This window comes from Geospiza fortis, unplaced genomic scaffold (genome assembly GCF_000277835.1).
Source record: "Geospiza fortis unplaced genomic scaffold, GeoFor_1.0 scaffold657, whole genome shotgun sequence".
Classification (NCBI taxonomy): Eukaryota; Metazoa; Chordata; class Aves; order Passeriformes; family Thraupidae; genus Geospiza; species Geospiza fortis.
The window spans coordinates 823,537-846,421 of record NW_005054481.1 but is presented as its reverse complement, the minus strand read 5'-3'; the positions used below and the strand labels follow the sequence as shown (position 1 = coordinate 846,421).

Below are 22,885 nucleotides of genomic sequence, written 5' to 3'. Positions count from 1 at the left end.
AAGACAAACAGATTTCTGGGAATGCTGCGATATTGAGAAGGTGCAGTGCAGATCTCTTCCATTCCTTTAGAAAACATCAAGATTATGTTTATCAGGGAAATTGAACTGCAGTTTGGTGAAACTGGGTATGAAGCAGGGGTCGGATTAGACAGCAGGAGCTCAGTGAAGGTCACTGGTGATTCTTTGGCTAGTTACAGTGCTTCTAAGCATTGTCTTTATGGCACTGGATCACTGGTTTGCTCTTTGCTGGTCTGTAGATCCTAGCCTCTGGCAGATGTGGCGCCATCTGTTTTGAAGAACTCACTAAACTGTGGCTTGCAAGTCCTGTGCTGCTTGTAGGTCAACAGTGAGTACTGCTCAGGGTGCTGAGGTGCAGTGTAGGTCATCAGTCATGAGCTGGAATTTAGAACTGCAACCTAATATGACTTGCTGGTGTCATTGAAGGCTTGAGCTAAAGAGCTGTGCGGATAAGGGCTTCAATTCCTTCTTTTAAAAAAATAAAATCCTTCTTCCTTCACATGTAGCATCCTGTCAGATGTACATGTGGCTGTGATAACTGGTGACCCCTCTGGCTAAGTGAGGGGAATGCTGCTGAGGGGTCTTGTGCCTTAATAGCTTTTGGGTTTGGCTGGAGCTTTAGGCAGGCTCCAGGTGCACACTCTCCAAGGCTGAGAGATTGTATAAAATGGGATCTCTAGGAAAACTTGGGGTGTTGCATTGTTGCCTGTGGACTCACCTGTGGGCTGCTGATACCTTTGGGGTGCAAAGGCAATGTTCAATTTTTGAGCCAGGTCTGTCTGACTTGCTTTCTAGGTTGCTGCGTTTTACATATGGACCTTCATTTCCTCCATTCAAAATTCCCGATGAAGATGCTGGTCTTATTCCTCTTGAAATGGATAATGAGTGTGTTGCACAAACATGGTTTCGCTTTTTACATATGCTGAGGTATTGTCATTACAGCCATCCATTGTTCCTGTTCTTGAATCAACTCTATACGTTTGCATGATAAATGAAACATTTCTCTGGAGATTGCCAAGATTAAGCGCCTAAATAGAATTAAACAAGAGACTTGTGCCAGTGCCCATGAAGCAGCTCAGGCCGGGCTGTGAGTGGTGTTCAGGTTTGAATTCTGACTCTTTCAAAATGTAAACTGGTTCAGTTAATTAAAATCTATTTTAGCTATTTGGCATTTTGGAAGATCTGAAAAACAGGAGTTCAATAGAATTTTGTTTCTCTGAGATAACTAACAGGAAAAGCTGAACAATAGATCTGGGAGATGCTTACGACTTTCATTTATTCTCCAGGTTAAATTTAACTTACAATTTATTTTAAAAATGAGTATTTATATATTTATATCTTTATTTTTATGAAGAAATCTATACACTTAATTTTACCATACACGTTAATTTTAAATGCACAGCTGAACCAAATGCTGTGTTTTGTTTTAAGGACTTTTGGACATGGCATTACATTAATGCTCTCAATGGCCAGAATGTTAAAAAATTGATACTAAATACTATTTAATAGTTAAAGCTAGATAAACATTAGGCTGTTTGAAATTTACTTCTTAACTAACTAAAAAACCCTCTTTCTTCATTTGTAGTACAAATGTCACAAGTACTGTACTCTTTAAATTTGGAGTTTACAAATTTGCTTTTTCAGGATTTTGAGTCAGTCAGGAAATATTGCTCAAACTTTTACAATTTACTTCCCTTCTTGTCACTGTTTGACAGTATTTAATTCATTGCTTACCTTTCTAGAATAACTTTAACAATATAAGCAACTCTTTACCGGGCTCAAAAGACCTCATAAGTAAATTACTATTTCTGCAATAATTAGTCTAGCAAGTGTGTGGTCTGGTTTGTTTTATTTTACTATAATTGTTCAATATGTTTGGTAATGTTTGACATTAGGACAGCTATATACTGCCAACACAGGAAGAGAAAATTGCCTTCCTGTGATGAGAGGCTAAAATGTATTGATACTGGATGCTGGTTTGTGGTGTTACTCGAATGCCTTAAACTGCTGCATCTTCAAGTGTTTTTAAATCTTAACACCTGTTCTTAAACTGACTAACATATATTTTGCTCTTTTTCTGTGCAGTAATCCTGTGGATTTGAGTAACCCAGCCATTATTAGCTCTACCCCCAGATTTCAGGAGCAGTTTCTGAATGTGAGTGGGATGACTCAAGAACTGAATCAGTACCCCTGCCTTAAACATCTGCCTCAAATATTCTTTCGTGCCATGCGTGGAATCAGCTGTTTAGTGGATGCATTCCTAGGTAATGCTTTTGTCTTGCCCATGGATAGCTAGAAATATTAATTTAATAATTATTTTAGTATCTTTAAATCTGTTTTCTCTGTAAATACATGAATAACAATTAATCTTTTGCAAGTATATCCTGGAATTGATGAGGAGGAGACTTGGGATCACCTCTAAAAAAATCTGTATGCACAACATTAACATTTGAATGCATGAAGTTGTAGATAGCCTTAGTTTCAAATGCAAAACAAATCAGAAATATAAAATAAAACAAAACCAGGGATCTCTTTCCCAAACAAAGTTTCTTTTCTCTTTCCATCCAATCACCAGTGCAAGTGCTATGCTTTAGCATGTTGTGAGCACTGACCAACGTGTTTCTAATCTTTGTGGCATCTGCTGTGTGCCTTTTTTATAAGGTGTTGAATTTGGACTGTCATCTTCAGAACTTTTGAAGTTCCCCTTAGTTTATGGTTAGTGGCTTACTACTACTGCTGAGTAGAAAAGATGTGTTTCTTTGTGTCTGCTGGTAACTGAGTAGCTCTAGCTAGTCAGTTTTAAGTAACAGTATGGTGTACCTGAAATTTAAAGCGTTATACTTAGTATGCTTCAGACTTACTGAAAGTTCTTCAGGGAATACCTGCTATTGTAAACTTGGAAGAATTGCTTTTCTCCAGCTGCTTTTCTGCTTAAATGTGTGCAAACAAATGTCATCTGCCATAAGTGTGAGCTGATGAGAGATTGCAGGAGACTAGAGCAGATATAGCAACAGTATTAGAAAAAACCTGCTGGTGGAATGAGACCGTCAGCCTGGAGAAGAGCAGGCTCTAGGGGCACAGAGCTCAGGGTTAGACTGGGTGTTGGGAAGAAATTCTTCCCTGTGAGGGTTCATGAGGCCCTGGCACAGGTTGCCCAGAGGAGCTGTGGCTGCCCCTGGATCCCTGGAAGTGTCCAAGGCCAGGTTGAACTGGGCTTGGAAGAACGTGGTCTAGTGGAGTTGTCCCTGCCTGTGACTGGGGATGGAATGGAGGGTCTTTAAGGTCCCTTTGAACCCAAACTATTCTGTGGTTTTATGAATCAGACACTTAAGACTTCTGAAGACCTTGTAGCAAGATAAAGCATCCAGAGTGATAATAGCCTATGTGGAGTGCAGAGGTGGAGACTACAATGCATTGGGGCACAGGAGATTTCTTTTTAAAAATTAAATTCAGGCTGTAGGTATGGATTGGGAGAGTGTGATCAGGCAGACTTGAGAGCTGCAGAAAGATCTTCAGTGAAGGCTGATGGGAGAGCTCATTACCTTCTGTCACAAGTGCTAAAACACTGGGTTTTATCTGTGTTTGGCAAAATAGTACGTCCTCTTTTCCAGCCAAATGTACCAAAACAATAGGTTTCATAGTGCATACTCTGCCTGGGCTGTAACACTGATGATTTTGCAGGAGCAAATTGTTCTGTAATGTGTTACGAAAAGTACTTGGGTGCTTTAATTAACAGGGTAAAAAAAAATCTGTGTCAAATTCCCAAGCACACTGTGGTTTCCCACTTCATTTTTCAAATGGGGCACAAGGTTGTTGGAATTCATTAAAATGGGCAAAAATGGTGTTTGTCACTTCAAGTTTTGCAGATGTTGAGTTGCTTCTGATTATGATGGGGAAGAGCTCTGTGCACCATGAATTTCCCAGAAGCTGGATTAAAAACTGGTCTCATGTCCTGCTGCTGCCAGAAAAATTATAGTTTGCTGTGCTTTCTTGCTCTGTCTTGTGTACTGCCTTTGTATTTGACTGTTCAGCAGCCAATCCAGCTCAAACAGAGCAGAAAGCTGTGTGGTGGATGGGTTTCATCTTAATTTAGTGAGCTATGGTGGCTTTAAGGGCCAGACATCTTAGAGATGTCTCAGAAAAAGGTGTGGGAGTTTTGATTGGGAAAGAAAGGCAAAGGTGAGAGGCACCTGAATTTTGGTAGAAGTGAGCTGTGAAATAGTCTTTGGCAAATGAACCTTGCTCCTTTCCCTCTGCCTGCTTCTAGTCTGATTCTTCCCATCTGCCATTTCCCACAGCCTTCAGGTGTGGGGTCCTTTGGTGTTTTTTAATCAATTGCTTATCTGATGTAATTACTGTTTCCATTTGCTTATGCATTTATTTCTGCTAATAGCAAAATAGGGAGAGGTGTTTTTGTTGCTACTGCCGTTTTGGGAAACATGGGAGGCATGGCTATTGACCAAAGGCTCCTAAGCCTACTAAAGGCCTGCTCTCTGTGAGCCCATGGAATTCTTGCTGAAAGCCTGCTTTATTCCTGGCCTTGCAGGCATTTCCCGACCCCGGTCAGACAGCGCACCACCCACGCCAGTGAACAGGCTGAGCATGCCCCAGAGCACTGCTACCAACACCACTCCACCCCACAACCGGCGGCATCGGGCAGTGACTGTGAACAAAGTGACCATGAAAACCAGCACTGTAAGATTTCATACTCTGTGTTGGAGTAGCTGACCCTTTGGATTCTTTCCCCAGTTAGCAGAACTAATTTCCTTGATTCTAGGAGCTGATCTGTTCTTCTGTTCAAACAGGTAACTACTGCACATGCTTCAAAAGTGCAGCACCAACCCTCTTCTACTTCTCCACTCTCTAGCCCAAACCAGACAAGCTCTGAGCCTCGGCCACTTCCAGCTCCTCGCAGGCCAAAGGTTAACAGTATCTTGAACCTCTTTGGATCATGGTTGTTTGATGCAGCATTTGTTCACTGTAAACTTCATAATGGAATAAACAGAGACAGCAGCATGACTGGTAAATATTACAAAAAATACATGTACGCTTTTTTCCTTGTTTTCTTGACATTTCCTACGTTCAAGATTAAAACATGCATAATCCAAAAAAAGTAAAATCTGAAGCGCTCTGTTGTAATTAATCCCTTGAGCTGAGCCAGCATCTGCTATTAGCTGAGCAGCTTTGGGGATTTTAAAGTTTAAAAAAAGTCCACTTTTTTATTATTAAATACTCCTTTGCTCTAACAAGCATGGCACTTCCAATTATGATATTGGGGAAAATGCTGTTAAGTGAAGGAAATCATATGGTAGGAGTCCACTTCTTAGTTTGAAATCTGCTTGATTATCTATGATTAATAGCAATTATTTATATGAACTCTTTAATATTTGAAAAATTGTCCTACATTGCACCACATAGTGCACAAAGTGGTACTTCTTGGTTTTGTAGAGTGTTACGGAAACAGAAGTCCTTAAAATAGCTAGTAAGCTTGCTGCCTATCAGTTATGATTGCTGTGTGCTTCCTTTAATGACTTCATAGCTTCGTTGTCTTCAACCCTTAACTGCCAAACTTATTTTGTCTCCTGTGCTTTGCTCAGCTGCAGAGGTTAGATGTTTTGAGATATCATAACAGAATTAGTGCTCTGCTCAGAGAAGCTTTTTAGCTCTTACCTTACTTTTGGTGATAATATTCAGAAAAGAATAATCTTTCTCACTCCCTGCAGTTTTCCCGTTCCTTGTGTATTTTGAATGTCTGCTAACTTTTCTGAGAGATCTATTAATTAATCTGTCAGCAACTTGCTGGCCGAAGGAAAAGAGGGGAAAACCATTTGTTATAGCAAGTTGGATGTATAGTGGGACTTGACAGCATCAGTTAAACTGGTGATCTTCCTTGTTTATTATGTCAAATTCCTGTGTGAATGCTTAGGATTTGGGATCTTCTAAAGGTGTTTTTAGGTATGTAGCACATAATTTTTTGAAAGTGTTCTTTGTGGGTGTCTGTGGTAGGACTTCAGAATCTCTTTGTAAAAGGCCTGTGATTCATGACTGGGGAAACAGATGAGCTTAGGAGAGAGCAAGGCATCCTTTGAGGGTGTGTTCAGTTGTAGATGCATTTAATGTATTACTACATTTAGTGCTTTTCAGATTGATTAGATAATTTTAAATTTGACATAACCTGTTTTTTGAGCGATTTTAATGAAATGCTTAACCTGTAAAGGAAGGATGTCAGCTTAGATGGTGCTTATGCAAAAGTGTCAGCTTTAAACAGAAACATTATGCTGGCAGACGTACACAGTCATCCGTAATCCAAAGGCTTAATTTCCTTGAAGGTGTTACAAGGCCGTCTGTTCATATATGCAATGTCTTAAATCACCTAAAAGCAATCAGAAAGTTGTTGTGTTACTAGTCTTACAGGGATATTTACCGGCTTTCTGAAAACTGGAGACAGCTGTTTGGAATTGAGTTAATTCTGTTCCTCCTCTGTGCTCTTCCAAGCTGTCTGTAGCGAGACCAGTCTTTGCACATCGCATGATCTGCTGCGTATTGGCAGCAGTGGTTCTGACACAGTGATGTTGGTGGAATCCCAGGAACCTAGCTCTGTCACGTTCTGCTTTTTTAGCAATTTGGAAGACAGAATTAACTTACAGGAATGTAGTCAAGTGTCTGCTGCCCTTGCAGGGTGTTGTTACTGCTAGGTAAGGTCGCTGGTCACGGTGGTACCAAGATGGGCTGGCTGAAGGAGAAAGAACTGAGTGTGGACCCCTATTTCTGAAACGCTGTAGAGAGGCCCCAAACTCTGATTGCCTGATTTATTATTTTGCTCAGCCTCTGCTTAAGGTGGGAGATTGAGTAAGATGCGTAAAGGGCCAGGCCCCTGGAGTTTCTGTTTGAAGCATCAGTGTCTTTTCAAAGAGGTTTAAATCCACATCATATACTTTTTATTCTGGGAATCTGACCTGTGATGCCTGATGCCTCCAAGTGAAATCTTTTCCTCCCTGAAGAGCATAAGGCAAGAGGCGCTATGCTGGCTGATGAGGTGGGCCAGGAGGGGCCATTAAGGCCCCCCCCCCCAATGCAGAAGTGGGACTCATCAGTAACAATCAAATCTGCACATTGTGCCCCTCCACCTGTTCCTGCTGCCCAATGTAGATGCAGCTTGGAGGAGGAGGGCCAGTAGAAAAGGGACAGTTATCTGTCACAGTCCCTATCATTAGGAAAGATGTCCAGAATAAATCTGATGCTTTACAGCTGCAGTTTGGCTATTCCTGTATGTTTTGGTCCATCTGCTATCCTTTGTAGCCATGACACTTCAACTACTACCTGGAATATTCTTACCATGTCTGACACTGCTGTTGATATTCTTAGCATTAGCTTCAAGAAGCGCTGTTATTTTTATGGGTGCTTCAAATGTTTTGATTGGGAAATGTCTGCACTTAAAATCAGCTTTGCCATGTAGTATTGTCTTCCACTGGCCCACACACACTATTTTTCTTTAAGTCTGGAACTGCAGCTGTGTAAGAACTCAGCAGCTTTAAACCCTTCTAATATTTACTTTGTTTCAATGCCATGCAGTTAAGAATACTTTCTCTTTTGGCTGACTGATATGGTTTTTTGTTACATTACTGGCTGGAGGACTGAGAACCATTTTGCAAAAGTATTACAACTTGCTCCTTGGTCCTTTAGAGACCTCTGTGTCTTGGGACACTTCTGAAACACTGCATTTCTTAGTGTGTGTTTTTCTCTCCTCTTCCGTCACGTGGCACAGTCTCAGTGAGAATCCCTATGATGTGATTACCAGAGAGATTAATGAGCTCAATGCAGTGCCTTCCAGAGGCCCTGTGGATGCGCTGTGGTGTCAAGCTCTAGTTCAGAATTTAGTTTGGTTCTTTTAAACAAATCCTGCTGACACAGGTTGTTCTTGTCCCATCTTACTGCACACCTTTTTGATGAGCTCTAGGAAATAAAGCGCACTTGATCAAGACTGATGCGAATGACTACCCCTCTACCCTTCCTTTTTCCCTTGTCCCAGGATCTCACCTTTTCCCCTTGGAACTCTTTAACCTCCAGAAAGGAAGTAATGAAAAACGATGGGTGGAAAAAATGTAAAGCTTTTTGTAAGTCTTGAGATGAAAAACTGTCTAGATGTGTAGAAGGGTAACTGAACTTCCTGTACTTGGCCCTGCTTTGCAGGGGAGAGCTGACTATCTCCAGAGGCCCCTTCAGCCTCAACTCTCCTGATTCTGTCAGGTTAACTGCTGCTTCATGGATTTTCAATTTTTTGTCATCTCATGGGTGAACTCCTTGTACCAGCTCTTGATTGGAAAACTGTAGGTATTCCATATTTGTGATTGTTCTGGTTTTGTCTGTCTTTGGGAAGAGAGTATTGTTCTCTCTCAAGATTAGCTGGAAGTCATCTGTATACAGTTGGCTGCTGGTGGAGCTTATCACCTGGAAAGCAGTTGTCCTCTTTGCTCTTTGAGCCCTGTCCTTCAAGGTAGTCCTGTGTCGTTGTTTGGATTCTGAAGCAGAGCAATGATCTTGCCATGATTGGCATGACGCTTTTGGGTCTTGAGTGTCCTTATCAGGTTTTAGTTTCTGCACACTTTAATGGTGAAGCTTTTTGGTGGACAGCTGATAAACATCACTGTATTGTGGTGAGAGTAAAAATGGCTGGTTGAAAGATGCCTAGGTAGTTTGAAAGCAGCTGCGTCCTGCTGGTGTAGTTGTTAGAATTAAATGCGTGTGTGACATTTATGTAGCTGATAGTGTGGGATAAATAGATCCCTATGATAAATAACACCTTCATAAGAAATTGGCTACAGAGCCTCTATGAGGTTAACCCAAGAATGACAGCTTGGTGTGTGTGTATCTGTGCTAGGGCAGGTTCAGTGGCAGGATGTGTTTCAGACAAGCTTGACTGTATGGTGCATGCTACTGCTGCCTACTGTCCTCAGCCTCTGAGAGTGGGAAGAGACTCACCAGCACTTTGTGCCAGCATTTCAGCAACTGAATCTTCCAATCTGATGGGCTCATTCTCAATCCTTGTACCTAAAGGATATCAGCTCTGTACTTTATAGCAGCTGAAGGACATACCTCAGGGCTTGCTGGTATTGCCCTGGGGCTATTTGCAGTTGTAGAGCCTTGGAGTACATCATTACCCTCACCTCTTCTGGCCCTACTGTCATTAATGTCCCACAGAATGTTTCTGGGGCTCTAGAAGAAAATTCTAAGCAGACCTGTCTGGGATCATAGTGAGTGCTGCTGAGGGGCTTGGTTACAGGTCTGACCCTACCTGTTCAAATAAGTAGCTCTCCTCAGATGGTGGGTAGTACCTGGCTGCTGGAGTTCTTACTCTCTTCTTTCTCTGGGCATTGTTTGAGATGTTAATGTTTCTGAGAGTGTTCTACCTTTTGTTTCTGCTTTGGAAGATTGTTAATGAAGCTGGTGGTCAGGGGAGGCATGCTCAGGTATTCTGGTTGTTAGCAACTTGGCTTAGGGAAATAGGAGCTGTACTACCGTTGAGAACTCCTGGTTTGGAAGGAGGAGTGCTGCTGTGAGGAGATTGCAGGTAAGTAATTTTCCCTCTGCAAGACATACTCCATTTCAGAGGAGCCTTAGGATAGCCTGGTGTATGCTCCAAGTGCACTGCAGCATGGGGACAGGTCTGTGAGCTGAGAAGGGTTAATACCTTCTGTTAAAGAACTGGTGTATGTTGATATGAACAGCTCTAAATTTTAGTAGTATTTTGTAACTTTTTGTTCATTGTTTTGCATGATACTTTCAAAACCATAATTTTGGACCTGTATGCCAATTTCCTATGTGTTTAACAAGCTTGCTGTATCATAAAGCTTTTAATCTATTTTTTAGAAAGCTAAAAGCTTCTTAACTTATATTACAATTTCACCATCTTAAAAGTATTTTATAACTACTGCTGTCCTTTGATTTGTTTCCATTTTATTTCTATTATCTTGCAGCATCTTTTATCCAAATTCTTCTTTCTTATAAATCTTGTAAGTAGGAACCAGTAGCTTTTCCTTAATTGCGGTCATGCTTTTTTTTTCCATAATCCCATATTTTATTTGTAAATTCATTCTCATTGTCTCTTGTAGCTTTTGCACTTTTACTTGAAAAAGACAAGTAATTTTTTTTGTGTGTGTTTTTGAATGGGGAGGATTGTTGGCAAAAGCAAATTAATCTGCCTGAATCAGACCCATCTTTTCTGTACTTTAGTCTGTGATCATGTCATGAATTTCAGGACTTTGCACTAACCATGTTTTTTTTACTTAAAGCTTATTTTACAGACCTAGTGTTTGATTTGTATGCATTGTGCATGTAGTGTTTTTTTCCAACTACAGTATATTGCTGGATAGCTTATTTAGGACAAAAAATGGCTCATGGGAAGATGCATAAAGATTTCTACTTATTTTCTACTTAATGCCAATGAAAATTTATGAGGTAAACATAGGCTAAACGATGAATTTGATAACAAAAAATTAGGAGTAGGCACTTGTCATTAAGACATTTCCTTTAAAACAAAACAAAAAAGCACCCTATCTGTAAATTATTGGTATTCCAACTGCTAAAGTGTTAACATGCCTTTGTTTGCAAAGCTGACTGTGAACCTGCTGTTCCCCAGTGTCCCAGAGCTGAGACAGGAGAAGTTCTCTTTTGCTGGTAGAAACACATAGGTGTAATTATGTCAGGAGTACACATTGTCTGCTGTTTGCTTTTGTAGTTTATAAAAGTTTTGGAAAACCATCTAGTCTTAGCTAAAAACAAGAACTCACTCTGTAAGATGTTAGTAATCCTAGAGCAAAGCTGTCCAAGGAAGAGGAAAAACAATTGAAAAAAAAATCACATTGAGTGTAGTATATACTTTGTTTTGGTAGCTATCCTGGAAGACAGGATGTAGGCAACAGAGCAAGTAGTCTTGTATCCACACAATGCCAATGTGTGAAAGGGAGACCAGAAATCTCTCCAGAAAGACATGGATTGGAGTGGTGTGGACTGGCAGAACTGGCCTGCGGGGAGGGAGCACAGAGCTGGGCGGAACCAGGTCAGGACCCTTTGAGAGGGTCATAGAGCTTCTTGTAGGATAAGGGAGCAGGAGATGGCCAGCCCATGGTAGGTGCTCTATGGAGGCTCTCTTATTTATTTGGCAGTTTTAGTGATCATGTGAGGAGAGGGACCAAATTAGGAGAATGGGATTCCCAACCTTCTCTTTGTCATACGGTGCATTAAAATTTTTAAATTTTTTTTAATAAGTATGTTTGTACAACAAAACTGGATGAAAGCCGCTAGGTATTCAGGGCAGCATGAGATGAGTTGGCTGGCTGGAAGCGAAGCACTTTCTTGGCGGTCAATAGTAATGGCACCATCGAAAATTTTTTTTGGTTTTTAAGAGAGCAAGGGGAGGTGGCATTTCATTTTTGTGGGGACCAGAACCAGGTGAGGCAGATCCTTGCCCTTTGAGAAAGAAGGGTAGGAAACTAGTATTGGATATAAGTGCTCTCTTCCTAGGAAAAAGTTGGGACAGTCTCTAGGATATGAAGGTCAGTTGTTGTCATCCTTATGAAGTGAACAAGTTAGGTACACCCACAAATATTTCCTAAACAGAGGCACTGGCTCAAATGCAGTGAACTAATAGCTTCATGTTAACTACTAAATTGGACTTGATCTTTGTGTCCAGGATCCCATGAGCCTATTCTGTACATTATCACACACAGTGAAACGCTGTTTTTTCTCTTCCCAGCTATAGCAACGCAGGCTAGTGTGGAGTTCCGCCGGAAAGGATCCCAAATGTCCACTGACACTATGGCTTCCAACCCCATGTTTGATGCAAGTGAATTCCCAGACAACTATGAAGCAGGAAGGGCAGAGGCATGCGGGACACTGTGTAGGATATTTTGTAGCAAGAAGACTGGGGAGGAAATATTACCAGCTTACCTATCCCGGTACTAACCTATCTTCCAGTTGCTTTATTGGTGTAACTTTATGATGCAGACTAATTCCCAGTGAATAGCATTCACTTGCTGTCTGAATCTTGTGTTGCCAGTTTAAAAACATGTAGCTGGCTTACAGAGGCTGGAGGTGGGATTCCTGGCTAAGCCCAGCACTGTTTTCTTCTCACATTTTCATGATGCTGCTTTTCACTGGGTTTTCTTCAAGTTTCAGTTGAAGGACAGTACCTTAAAGTGCTTCAAGCTAGAAGGAACACTTTCTTTGGCACTTTCTTGCCTCCTCTATTTTTATTTTTGTTGAGTTTGTCACTGAATATTGTTCAGGTGGAAAAAATAAGTGTGCGGGCATAAGACTTTGTACACTTTATTAGACTGTAAAGGTTCTTGTGTTGTCAAATACCACATCGCTGGGTTTGGTTTTTTGTAGTTGCTTTTTTCTTTCACCCTCTGAGTATTGAAATGCAGTGATATCCCATTATTTGAAACAGTTGTGTTTGAACTACCTCTGTGTTCAGTTTTATTTTTGAGAAAATGAAGCAGTATTGCCTGTCATAATATACCTTTTTCACAATTTTTTATTACACACAATAGCAAATGCTAGAGGCAGAGAATCAATTTTAAATAATGATTCTCTCAAACTTTTCAAGTACATTTGTCCCAGATGGCCTTAAAGCTTCCCAGAAGACTGAACAATTTTATTTCTTGGATGTTGTAGTATTTTTTGTATAGATAGTTCATATTTCTCTTGGCCAGTCAGTGGGATTCCTCTGTGTCTGCAAGACCTTTGAAACAATTAAGGTTCTCTAACAAGAACCTGCAAAAGAAGCTAACTGGGTAGCTGGGTTTCTGCCCTTGCTTTTTCATTTGAAGTGGTTACGATGGTTAAGATTAATCTTGTTTTCCAAATTGCTGATCAGTGTGTCTTGTCCTGACATTCTGTCCATTGTTCTGTCCACTGCCTCCCCCAAGGTTTCACAGTATTTTTCTTGTATTGGTGAGCTAAAATCAAGGTCTTGCTCCCACCGTTACGTAGGAAGGGAGTAGTGGAGAGCAGGTGATCCACTCTTAGTAACCAGCTGATTGTGCTTACTCAGCCCCCAGTCTGGGTGTTGTAACAAGTCAAAGATTTCAGTAAAACTGTGCTGCACTTGCTTTTCATATGAAATACCTGTCATTTGTGAAGGTTTATTAAGCTGCTCAGGTGTGCTTGCCTGTGCTTAAGTAACATCGGGAAAGATTTATATGAACGTTTCCTAGCTCTGTTTTTGAAACTTACTCTATTTTATATAGACAAGATCAAATAGTGGCTGCAGAATCATGTGGGATTCTGATGATTTTATGTGCAAATAATTAAATCTTATCTTTCTTTGTCAGATTTTACATGCTTTTAATTCAGGGTTTGCAGATAGCAGATTTCGTTTGCCACCCGGTTCTTGCCAGTGTTATTCTAAACTCCCCTCCTCTGTTCTGCTGTGACCTGAAAGGCATTGATGTTGTGGTTCCCTACTTCATTTCGGCTCTGGAGACTATTTTACCTGACAGGTAAATTGCCATTTCTATATAAACATTATCAGAGATGTTGAGAGGTATTTGTCTTTTGTCATTCCTGCATAGTTTCACCAAAGGAATTCTGCGATGTAGGGCCCACAGTGTGTGTGTATTCACTGGTAATAATAGCAACACTGTATGAGCTTAAATGTTCAGTTTTCTTTAATGCCGTTTTCTTTAATGCCGTTTTCTTTAAAGCAATAACGTACTTATTTTAAATTAAATATATGAGTTGTTAGCTGCATATTCATTGATGCAAAGCGGTGCCTTTAAGAATAGGAAAATATATTAAAATATGTCAAAAATATATTGAAAGCCTATTGATTTTAAAGTAAACTTTCACAAGATATTAATTACTGGCTGTTGTTGCAGTGTATTCAATAAATAAGTAATCTTATGCATCATTAAATGGAAAAGTTGATAATTTAGACTGATGAAGTTGGAGTAGGTTCTTATCAGAGTTTTATAGATTGCTGAATGTTTTGCTAAGTTAGGCACTTAAGAGTAGTCTCTCCATGCCTTCTTCAATGTATGTGTTATGTCTTGGTACCATGTTTCATTTTGATGTTAGGCATTTAGACAAAAAGCATTCTTTATCTCCTGGGCTTAAATCTGAGCTGCTGCTTCTTTTGGATAGGTCTTAGAAAGAAATAGCTACATTGCATACTGCAAATTACTTAAGACCATTGGGTGGGTGTATATTTGATATTAACTTAGTTGCATTTGGCTCCATATTCTTGTGAAAAGTTGGTTAACTGTCTGCTGCTTTGATTTTCAGAGAACTCTCAAAGTTTAAAATCTATGTAAACCCCACAGAGCTAAGAAGAGCTTCTATTAACATCTTGCTGTCTCTGTTGCCTCTCCCTCATCATTTTGGAACAATAAAGTCTGAGGTAGGACATTTATCACTGTGTTTTGTGTTCCATTTTTCTTTCCCTGGGAGTGGGATTTGGATGGGTTGTGGGTTGTATTGAGTGTTTTCTTTAGCACTGGAACTCTTCCACTGAATGTGAAACAGTAAGACCATATTACAGTGTGTCAGTAGCAATGTGTGCTGTGAACATTGGCTTTTGAAACCTTGCTGACATGATCTTTAATTGATACTGAAATAGGTGTATTTTTTCTTCAGGTTGTCCTGGAAGGGAAATTCAGCAATGATGAAAGCTCAGCATATGATAAACCAGTAACATTCCTGTCCTTGAAGCTGAGGCTTGTGAATATCCTTATAGGAGCTTTGCAAACGGAAACTGATCCCAACAACACTCAAATGATACTAGGTTATTTCAGCTTTTTAATTTTATTAACTGTATTATAGAAATATCTGTCTTAGTCTGTCCTGGGGTAATATGGGTTATTAGTGATGTGTTGCTTTGCAAGAAGAAGGTTTAAATTCCTGGCAGGTTGTCATATGTGTAATCTCCCTCATACTATGAAAACATCTTAAAAAGCCTCTCATTTTTGTTAATCTCTCCCTTTTTATGTGGAGTAGTACTTGAAAAGTAGAAGCAAGAGTGAAGCACATTCTAGCACAGAAAGTCAGTCATAACTGGAAATGGAAGTAGGTAAAAATGTCATAATTTTAGGAAGGATTCCTGATTAATGGATTTCAGAGAAAACCTTAGGTTTTGGCATGGTTAAACCTAAGAAACATATTGACATATTGGTGACTGGTCATCCAACATTGGCAAAATACAGATGACATTTTTTTAGTGGTGTGTAAATCCCCAGATAAAATCCAAAAGTTTTCAAATAGAGTGTGGAGCTGCACTATGCACAGTTTAGCACACTGTTCTTCAAAGTAGTGAGTGGATTAACATTATGCTGAATACTCAGAAAGGAAGCAGAAGATGAAAACTTGGATAGTGCATAATCTGTCAAGTTAAGTGTGTTTTCAGATAAGTACAAATGTACATGCCTATTATTCTTACTTGTCCCCCCTTATTCTTCTCTTTTTAGAAGTGGTTTTTTCAACATGATGGTGTTCTTGCCCTTACCACTTTCCTTTTGTCTGTTTAAAAAAAGGCAACAGTCTTGTGGTGTGAGAGGAGTGTCTGCCTTGTTCTGGGAGGCAGATAGTTTACCTGCTTAGCAGGGGAGGGCAAGAAAATGATGCATAGCTAAAGGAAAGGAAACAAATCCAAGTCTGCAAGGACTTTTGGAAGGTTATCTTCCAATAGTTTAAGCAGTTTCTTTTCTTGCAGAAGACTAGAGGAGAATAATTTGAAAGAATAATTTGCACCCAGTGCTTGTGAAAGGGTGAGAATATCTGTGGTTGCCAAGTGAGACTCTCAGAGCATTGGTGCCCCTGAGTTGTCCCACCTCCAGTACTATGTCTGACACTTCAGGGTGATGCTTTGTTAAATCCCACCCCTGTGGTCCTATGCCCCTCCACACTGAGTTGATCTGCAGCCAGCTGGATAGCTGTTCTACCTGGAATGGCTTTTCTCCTGGGAATTATTATTCCCATGCTAGTTCCTGCCGGTTCACCTGCCCTGCAATCCTCCTCTTAAGCTCCTTTTTCCATATGTGAAGTTATTTCCTGCTGGATTTAGCTGGAGGGGATTCATGAATCTCCACTTTAGCCAGAAATTCTCTCATGTGCCACCAGCTTCTCAAAAAAAAGCAGGGTTTGTTTCCATCTGCCAGTAAATGTTTGGCAGCAAGTGGTGCATTTCATAGAATCACAGAGTGATTTGGGTTGGGAAAAAATCCTTAAAGCTCATGTCGTTCCACCATGCATTCCACCCCCATTCCCTGGGAAGGGACACCTTCCACTAGCCCAGGTTACTCCAAGCCCTGTTCAGCCTGGCCTTGGACCATTCCAGGGATGGGGCAGCTACAGCTTCTCTGGGCAGCCTGTGTCAGGGCCTTCCCACCCACACAGGAAAGAATTTTTTGCCACCATCCCACTTCACCTTGCCCTCTCTCAGTGTGAAAACATTCCCCCTTGTCCAGTCATTTCCCTTTGTAGAGTAAGTTGTGTTTTCCTATATGTTCATTGATGGATGAGACAGGGGAAGGAGGCGGAAAATTTAAACTGAAGCCACCAAACGTGCCAGTGTCAGCCAGTTTCAGGTCCATGTCCTTACTGCTTCCCTCATCATCTGGAAGTGATGCTGCCAAGCAGGTAACCTGAGTTTTTAAATGAGCACAGTCTGATGTGAGACAAGGAGCTACTCCAGCCCTTCTGTGAAGCCAAAATCCTTCCAAACTGAGGAATTTGACAGACCTATCACAGAAGAGTTGGGGCTGGAGGAGAGCTCTGGATATCATTCAGTCTAACTCTCTGCCAAGGCAGAGTCAGCAGGAGCAGGTGACACAAGAACCTGTCCAGGTGGGTTTTGAATGTCCTCAGAGAGGGAGACTCCGTGACTTCCCTGGGCAGCCTCTTCCAGTGCTTTGCCACCCTCCATGGATGGAACATTTTCCTCATGTTGAGGTAGAACTTCTTGTATTTTAGTTTGTGCATTTCTCCTTGCCCTGTTGCTGGGTACCATAAACAGAGTCTGGCAATATCCTCTGGACACCCACCTTGAGATATTGATGTGTAATGACGAGATCCCCTCTCAGTCTTTTTTAGATTCTGTTCAAGGCATTTTTAGCATAGCTGAAACTACACTCTGTCTCAAATTTCATCTGCTTCAAGTGGCTAAGCTCAAAGCAAGTAGTGTGTTTTAATAAGAGATTTTATAAGACAGGACTGCAAACCTCTACATTAGACTTTCTGTGCTGCTTGGTGACTTTTATTAGTGAATTCTTCTGTAGTCCATAGTTACCTTCTTCTGTCTGATTCTGCAGGTGCAATGTTAAATATTGTTCAGGATTCAGCACTGCTAGAAGCCATTGGCTGTCAGATGGAAACAGTGAGTATTTTTGTTTATGAAGTTACTTCTTCAGAAGGAATGCATTCCTCACTTGCTACTGGAAGGGGCTCGGGTAGCATCTTGAGGTTTGGTCTTTTGCATGTGAGAGCATGGGGAACTCAGAAATTTTCTCGTCTCTCTAAACTGCCTTTCACTCTGCAGAATGGTGGTGAAAACAACCTCTTCAAAAGCCACAGTCGCACGAACAGTGGCATTAGCACTGCAAGCGGTGGCAGCACAGAGCCCACGACACCTGACAGTGAGCGGCCAGCACAGGCCCTCCTGAGAGATTATGGTAAGGAGAGCTCTTTGGAAAATCCTGGCACGGTATACCAGCTTGGTGTTTTCTGGGTTTTTCTGTAACAGTTCTGGCTAAAGGATTAATGTGTCCAGGTGTTTGGAGCCAGGGGGATAGCCCAGCTGTGTGCTGCAAGTCTGCATTCATATGTGCCCTTCCAGTGGTTGTTTTAACCCTACTGAAGGACTCTATAAACATTTTCAAAATCAGAATGTAAAAGCTTATGAAAAAGATGTTTGCAAACTTTAACTTAGGTTTTCAGGATACCTAATTTCTGTCAACAAGAATGAGATACATGTACATCAAGTTTAAATTAATCACTTCATTCGTTTTGATAGCATTCCAAATACTCTCCTGACCTCTGCAGCACCTTTTCTTAAACCATATTTAAAGAACATTCCAGGGACTCTGACTTCTGTAGAACAAGTAAGCAGGAGGCTTGTGATATGTCATACGCTGTAACAATAGAATTTAGTAATTAACTTTAGTTTGCTATGTCTTGTACTGTCCATTTTTGACTCTCTGTAGTAAAATCCATGTTCTAAATCTGTGTGTGGTAAGCTGGCTGACTGTCAAGATCCTGAAATTTCATTTGCTCCTTTGGTCTTCAGTTTAACTGATGTTGGCCAATTAAATGTGAGAACAAATCACCTTTATTATATTGTAGCCTAGAGTGACAGTTCTATCATCACCAACCAAAAATGTTTGGTGGTGGTTTTTTTATCTAGTTCTGTAAATAGCCAGAGGAGGGAGATTATCAGGAAAGACTTGAGTATATTCTAGGGATTCATATAAACATGTTGGTGCTTTCCCTTTTCCCAAGGGTATGCTTGTTTGAAATTATCAAAGTGCTAGTTTTCTGCACACCATTTGAATTGTGTGTTTAATTTATGTGGGTTTTCATTGATGAGTGCTTGTAAAAATACCCATTTGTAAGATTTTAAAAATCTTCTAAATATTTGAATTACAGTCTTCATACCATGACATAACTTGAAATATATTTTTGTAGTGTATTCATTTTATTGGATTTTTAAAATTTCCTGTGCCCAGAAGGTAAGGTTGTAATGAGCTTATGAAAAGAATTAGTGTTTCCACTAGATGCTCCAAACAAGAGAAAATTGAAAACATGATGGTCTATTGTTACTGTTTAGCCATAGTAAACTCCTGAATCTGCTCCTGGTATGACACTGGACATAGTTCTTGAGTGTTAAATAAAGTAATTTAAATTTTGGGAAGCATATGCCTTATCTGTCATAGTTCTCATGTCTCTTTATAACTAGTCATAGACCATTTTTTTATTTCTGACATTAATTTGCATACATCAGTTTTAACAAATTCGGATAGTATTTATGTTTAATAGTATTTATGTTTCATAGTATTTTGAAGTGAGAGCAACTGATACTTAAAATGTTTTCCATTTTTAATTTTCAGTTAAAGGTTCAAGAAAATAGAAGTTTAAAAAGAATTATTTCTCTAGCACTAATTCTTTTGTTATCTGTGTCTATTGAACTAGTGCAGCTTTTGATAAACATTAGGTGTGGATAGAATGGTTAGCTTTTGATAAACATTAGGTGTGGATAGAATGGTTAACTTCTGATACAGATATCTGAAATGACGTGTTCTCCTTACTTCCTCAGGACAACTACTAATGTTTAATATACATTACCAAAGCATGTATTTTCCAGAGACTAAAAGACATAACATGACAGACAATTTAAGTACAATAGCAAAACCTGAAGCTGGCTGTTCTGCTGCTGAAATGCAGCTGAGCTCTGGGATTACTCAAAATGTCTTTTAAAAAATTAAATTTAGCTAGCTGGTCCAAATGGGTTTGTATAATGCCTGGAGAATATGTGAGGGAGTTAGCCTGTGCAAAAGGCATCAACCAGTTTCAAGATGGTTAGGGTTTATTTTATGTCTGTATTGTGTCTGCTTTGCCTTGTGCCTGTGCTTTGCTTTTTGTCACTAATGCTTAGTTATTTTCCCTCCCTGTGGTGTGTGGTTTTGGGGTTATATCCTAGCTCTTCATACAGATACAGCTGCTGGATTGCTGATCCGCAGCATTCACCTGGTAACCCAAAGGCTCAACTCCCAGTGGAGGCAGGACATGAGTATCTCTCTGGCTGCCCTGGAGCTGCTCTCTGGACTGGCAAAGGTGAGACATGCAGCTTGGTGTGCTCTGGCCCCTTCTCACAGGGTAGTTCTGGTCCTGCTGCCTTGGGTGAAAGTCATGGCACAAAACAGATTCTGTGGCTGAGTTTGTTAGCAACTCTTCTGTTTGGAAATTAAAAGGAAACAGTACTGCTGTTGCAGGTAATTTTCTCCCAGTGTAAACACACTGTGGCTCAAAGGGCATGTGGCCTGGGAATACTTTTTAGCTGAAACTTCTGTTGTACTATTTTTCCTCTTCCCTCTCATCTTGGAAATAGTTTTTAGAGCTGGATAAAATGTAGTGTATTGCTAATAGGAAGTGTACTTAGAGCAGCCGTTATAACCTGGTGTGACAATTCAGCATTTCCTGTCATAATCCCTCAGGAACTCAACAGATCTCTTTTAATGTGTGTCTCAGGCAGTTTTTAGAGCATTAAGTCAGCACTGAGCTATATTGGACTGGGTGTTTATTCACTACTGCAGTAGTGTGAGCTGAAGAATGTATTTGAAAGTGTTCTGAAATGAATTAATATGTATGATTGGATCTTATAGAGCACCATACAGAACCAGGGCTTTCTGCAGCTTGTGTGGTTAAGCCAGGGTCTTCTTGGTTTGTTTTTTTTTTCTTCCAGGATTGGGAATGTGGAAATATATTATCTTTTCAAATGTATTCCCAGGTTAATGTTAAATACTGTAGTCTATGTATAATTCTCATGCAACTGAAGTAATTCTTGCCCTGGAATACATTTCCCCTTTACAACAAAGTGGGAAAAAATAGATCACTTCCTCCTACTGAACTACTGTGGGGACTTGTTCTGCATGTGTCTTTGGAGGTGACAGGTCCCAAAGCCTTTCTCAGGTAGGGGTTGTTCCCCTGTCTTGTGTCTGTTCAGCAGTTATTAGTGGAACTTAGAAAAGTCAAAAATCAAAATGTTTCCTGCAAGAGTGTTGGTTCACAAACCTGCCTTTCATAAGCTTACATTGAGGGGACTGTGTTTGCTGTAGATCACGAGCTTCTGAAGGATGTCCTAGCTAAAATCGTGGGGCTCTGAATTGTCACTCCCATTTGTGGTATACACCTGCCAGGCTTCAGTGCTGGCAATAGCAAGTCCATCCACCTTCCTGCTTGGATAAGCACGGTCAGATGCTACAGAGTAGAAAAATCCATCTGTTCCTGTGCTGAGTCACAAGCCATGAATAAGAGAGAAAGTTCTTTAGCCTTACGGTTCAGGTCCTTATGGCTCATTGTGCTGTTTCCTGACCTCATCTGGAGCCTTGCTCTCTGCAGCCCTGAGCTGGTAAAGAAGCAGAGAGAGGTGTTTGCAGTGAGTTTTGGGGAAGAGGTTATGGGGTTTTTATCAGTCTGCTTGTCCAGGGATGGCTTTTTTGTTCCTTTTACCAATGGTGAAAGATATTGTCCTGGGAATATATCTAGGGGAAAGTTACTTGAGCAGAATGAAGCCCTGTGGAAGGTAGAGTTAGCAGTGAGTGGGTTCTTGGAGATACAGAATGGGTTGCTAGAGCTGAAGAGGCATTTGTGGGGAAAAAGTTTCAATACTGCAAATTCAGCTTACATTTGGTTTCTTACCAATCGAATTCAGCACACATTTGCTTTCTTACCCAGCCAAGAGCAGATACTACTCCTGCTCTTTGAAACCAAGCTATGCAATGTGGTCACACCTCAGTGCAGCATTTCTTTACTTTTAGTTTCAATATCCATCACTGTTAAATAATTTTACCTGCAATTTTAAGCTGTAATCAAAAAAGAGCTCAGTTCATTGCTGTTTCTCAAAACTGCATTTAGAAATGTTTTCAAGAACTGTTTTTGTCTCTGAGATATTTGCGGAGGAACTCTCACACTGCCGCCCTTGCCGCCGCAGGTGAAGGTGGCGGTGGATCCCGCGGATCAGAAGCGCGCCATCAGCTCCGTGTGCAGCTACATCGTGTACCAGTGCAGCCGCCCGGCCCCGCTGCACTCGCGCGACCTGCACTCCATGATTGTGGCAGCTTTCCAGTGCCTCTGCGTCTGGCTCACGGAGCACCCCGACATGCTGGATGAGAAGGTCAGAGTCTCCCATGGACAGATTTGGAGTGCTGCATCTGAAATGCCTTTTGTGCCCAACCTGTCTGTTCTCAATACTTTAAAACAGTGTGGTTTGCTTAGCTTTCTTAAGAATTTCAAAAATAGTTTCTGTGCAAAACACTTCTGAACTTCAATTCCTGATCTTTATTTGCTGATACAGTTTTTGGCTTTAAAATTACCTTTATAGTTGTAGGAATGTCTCAGTCTTTTTTCTTGCTTTGTAAAACTGGAAAAAGAGAGAAGAAAAGAAACCTGGAGAAAACCAAAAGAGAAATATACAAATGAATGGGGTATCACATAGCTACCTGCTGCAGGTAGCCATGACTCTCCTCATTTCTCAGCTCTTACCTGACTAAAGCGTTTTCTAGGCTTAACAGAATTCCTTTGATGCTAATATTTTGATAATCAGAGCTTCTTTCACCAATTTTCTGGAAACTGAGCAAAGCATATCTCGATATAAGGTGGAATTTACTTGGGAAGCTTGAGAAGAGCAGGAAATGAGAGACATGTTTTCGATTGCCTTCTGCCCTGTTGTTTAATAAAAAATGAAAAAAATTGAATGCACATTTTTATTGTCTCTTTCAGAGCCAACTTAGTGGTCTTTCTGTGTTTTTATGGATAGTAGATATATATGTATTATGTAATATTTTATTATCTTTTTAGATAGAGCATTACATATCTTTATATTTTGTTTATTCTGTAACATATAAAAATATATATATTTCGAAAAAAGAAGATTGAAAACCCACAAGCAGAACTTCATTTTAAGACGCTTTCTGCACGTGCTTTGGAGTACTGGCATGGCAGTAGGTAACTGTGATAGGATAGGTTCCCTGGATGTGGCATAGGTTATGTTTAGTCAGTTGCATAATGCTTTATTCCATTTCATTATGGTCTTTTTTATTTCAATTACCACTGTAAGGAGATAATGTTACATACTGTGTGCATTATGTACTGGACACTG

At 40.4% G+C, this 22,885-nt stretch overlaps 1 protein-coding gene across 2 annotated transcripts in view; it reads left to right on the top strand.

Moving 5' to 3' along the window:
• Positions 1–22,885, top strand: part of RALGAPB (Ral GTPase activating protein non-catalytic beta subunit) — a 63,726-nt gene that overhangs the window by 9,931 nt on the left and 30,910 nt on the right. The window contains exons 5-16 of one of the 2 annotated variants that reach the window (XM_014310080.2): positions 814–945; positions 2,104–2,282; positions 4,565–4,713; positions 4,824–5,040; positions 11,771–11,972; positions 13,353–13,520; positions 14,305–14,419; positions 14,656–14,803; positions 17,325–17,389; positions 17,552–17,684; positions 19,721–19,842; positions 21,719–21,901. In XM_014310080.2, the coding sequence (XP_014165555.1) occupies positions 814–945; positions 2,104–2,282; positions 4,565–4,713; positions 4,824–5,040; positions 11,771–11,972; positions 13,353–13,520; positions 14,305–14,419; positions 14,656–14,803; positions 17,325–17,389; positions 17,552–17,684; positions 19,721–19,842; positions 21,719–21,901 (1,813 nt within the window). Of the gene's footprint in view, positions 1–813; positions 946–2,103; positions 2,283–4,564; positions 4,714–4,823; positions 5,041–11,770; positions 11,973–13,352; positions 13,521–14,304; positions 14,420–14,655; positions 14,804–17,324; positions 17,390–17,551; positions 17,685–19,708; positions 19,843–21,718; positions 21,902–22,885 lie in introns of both variants that reach the window. The other variant, XM_005428380.3, reaches the window with a different exon arrangement.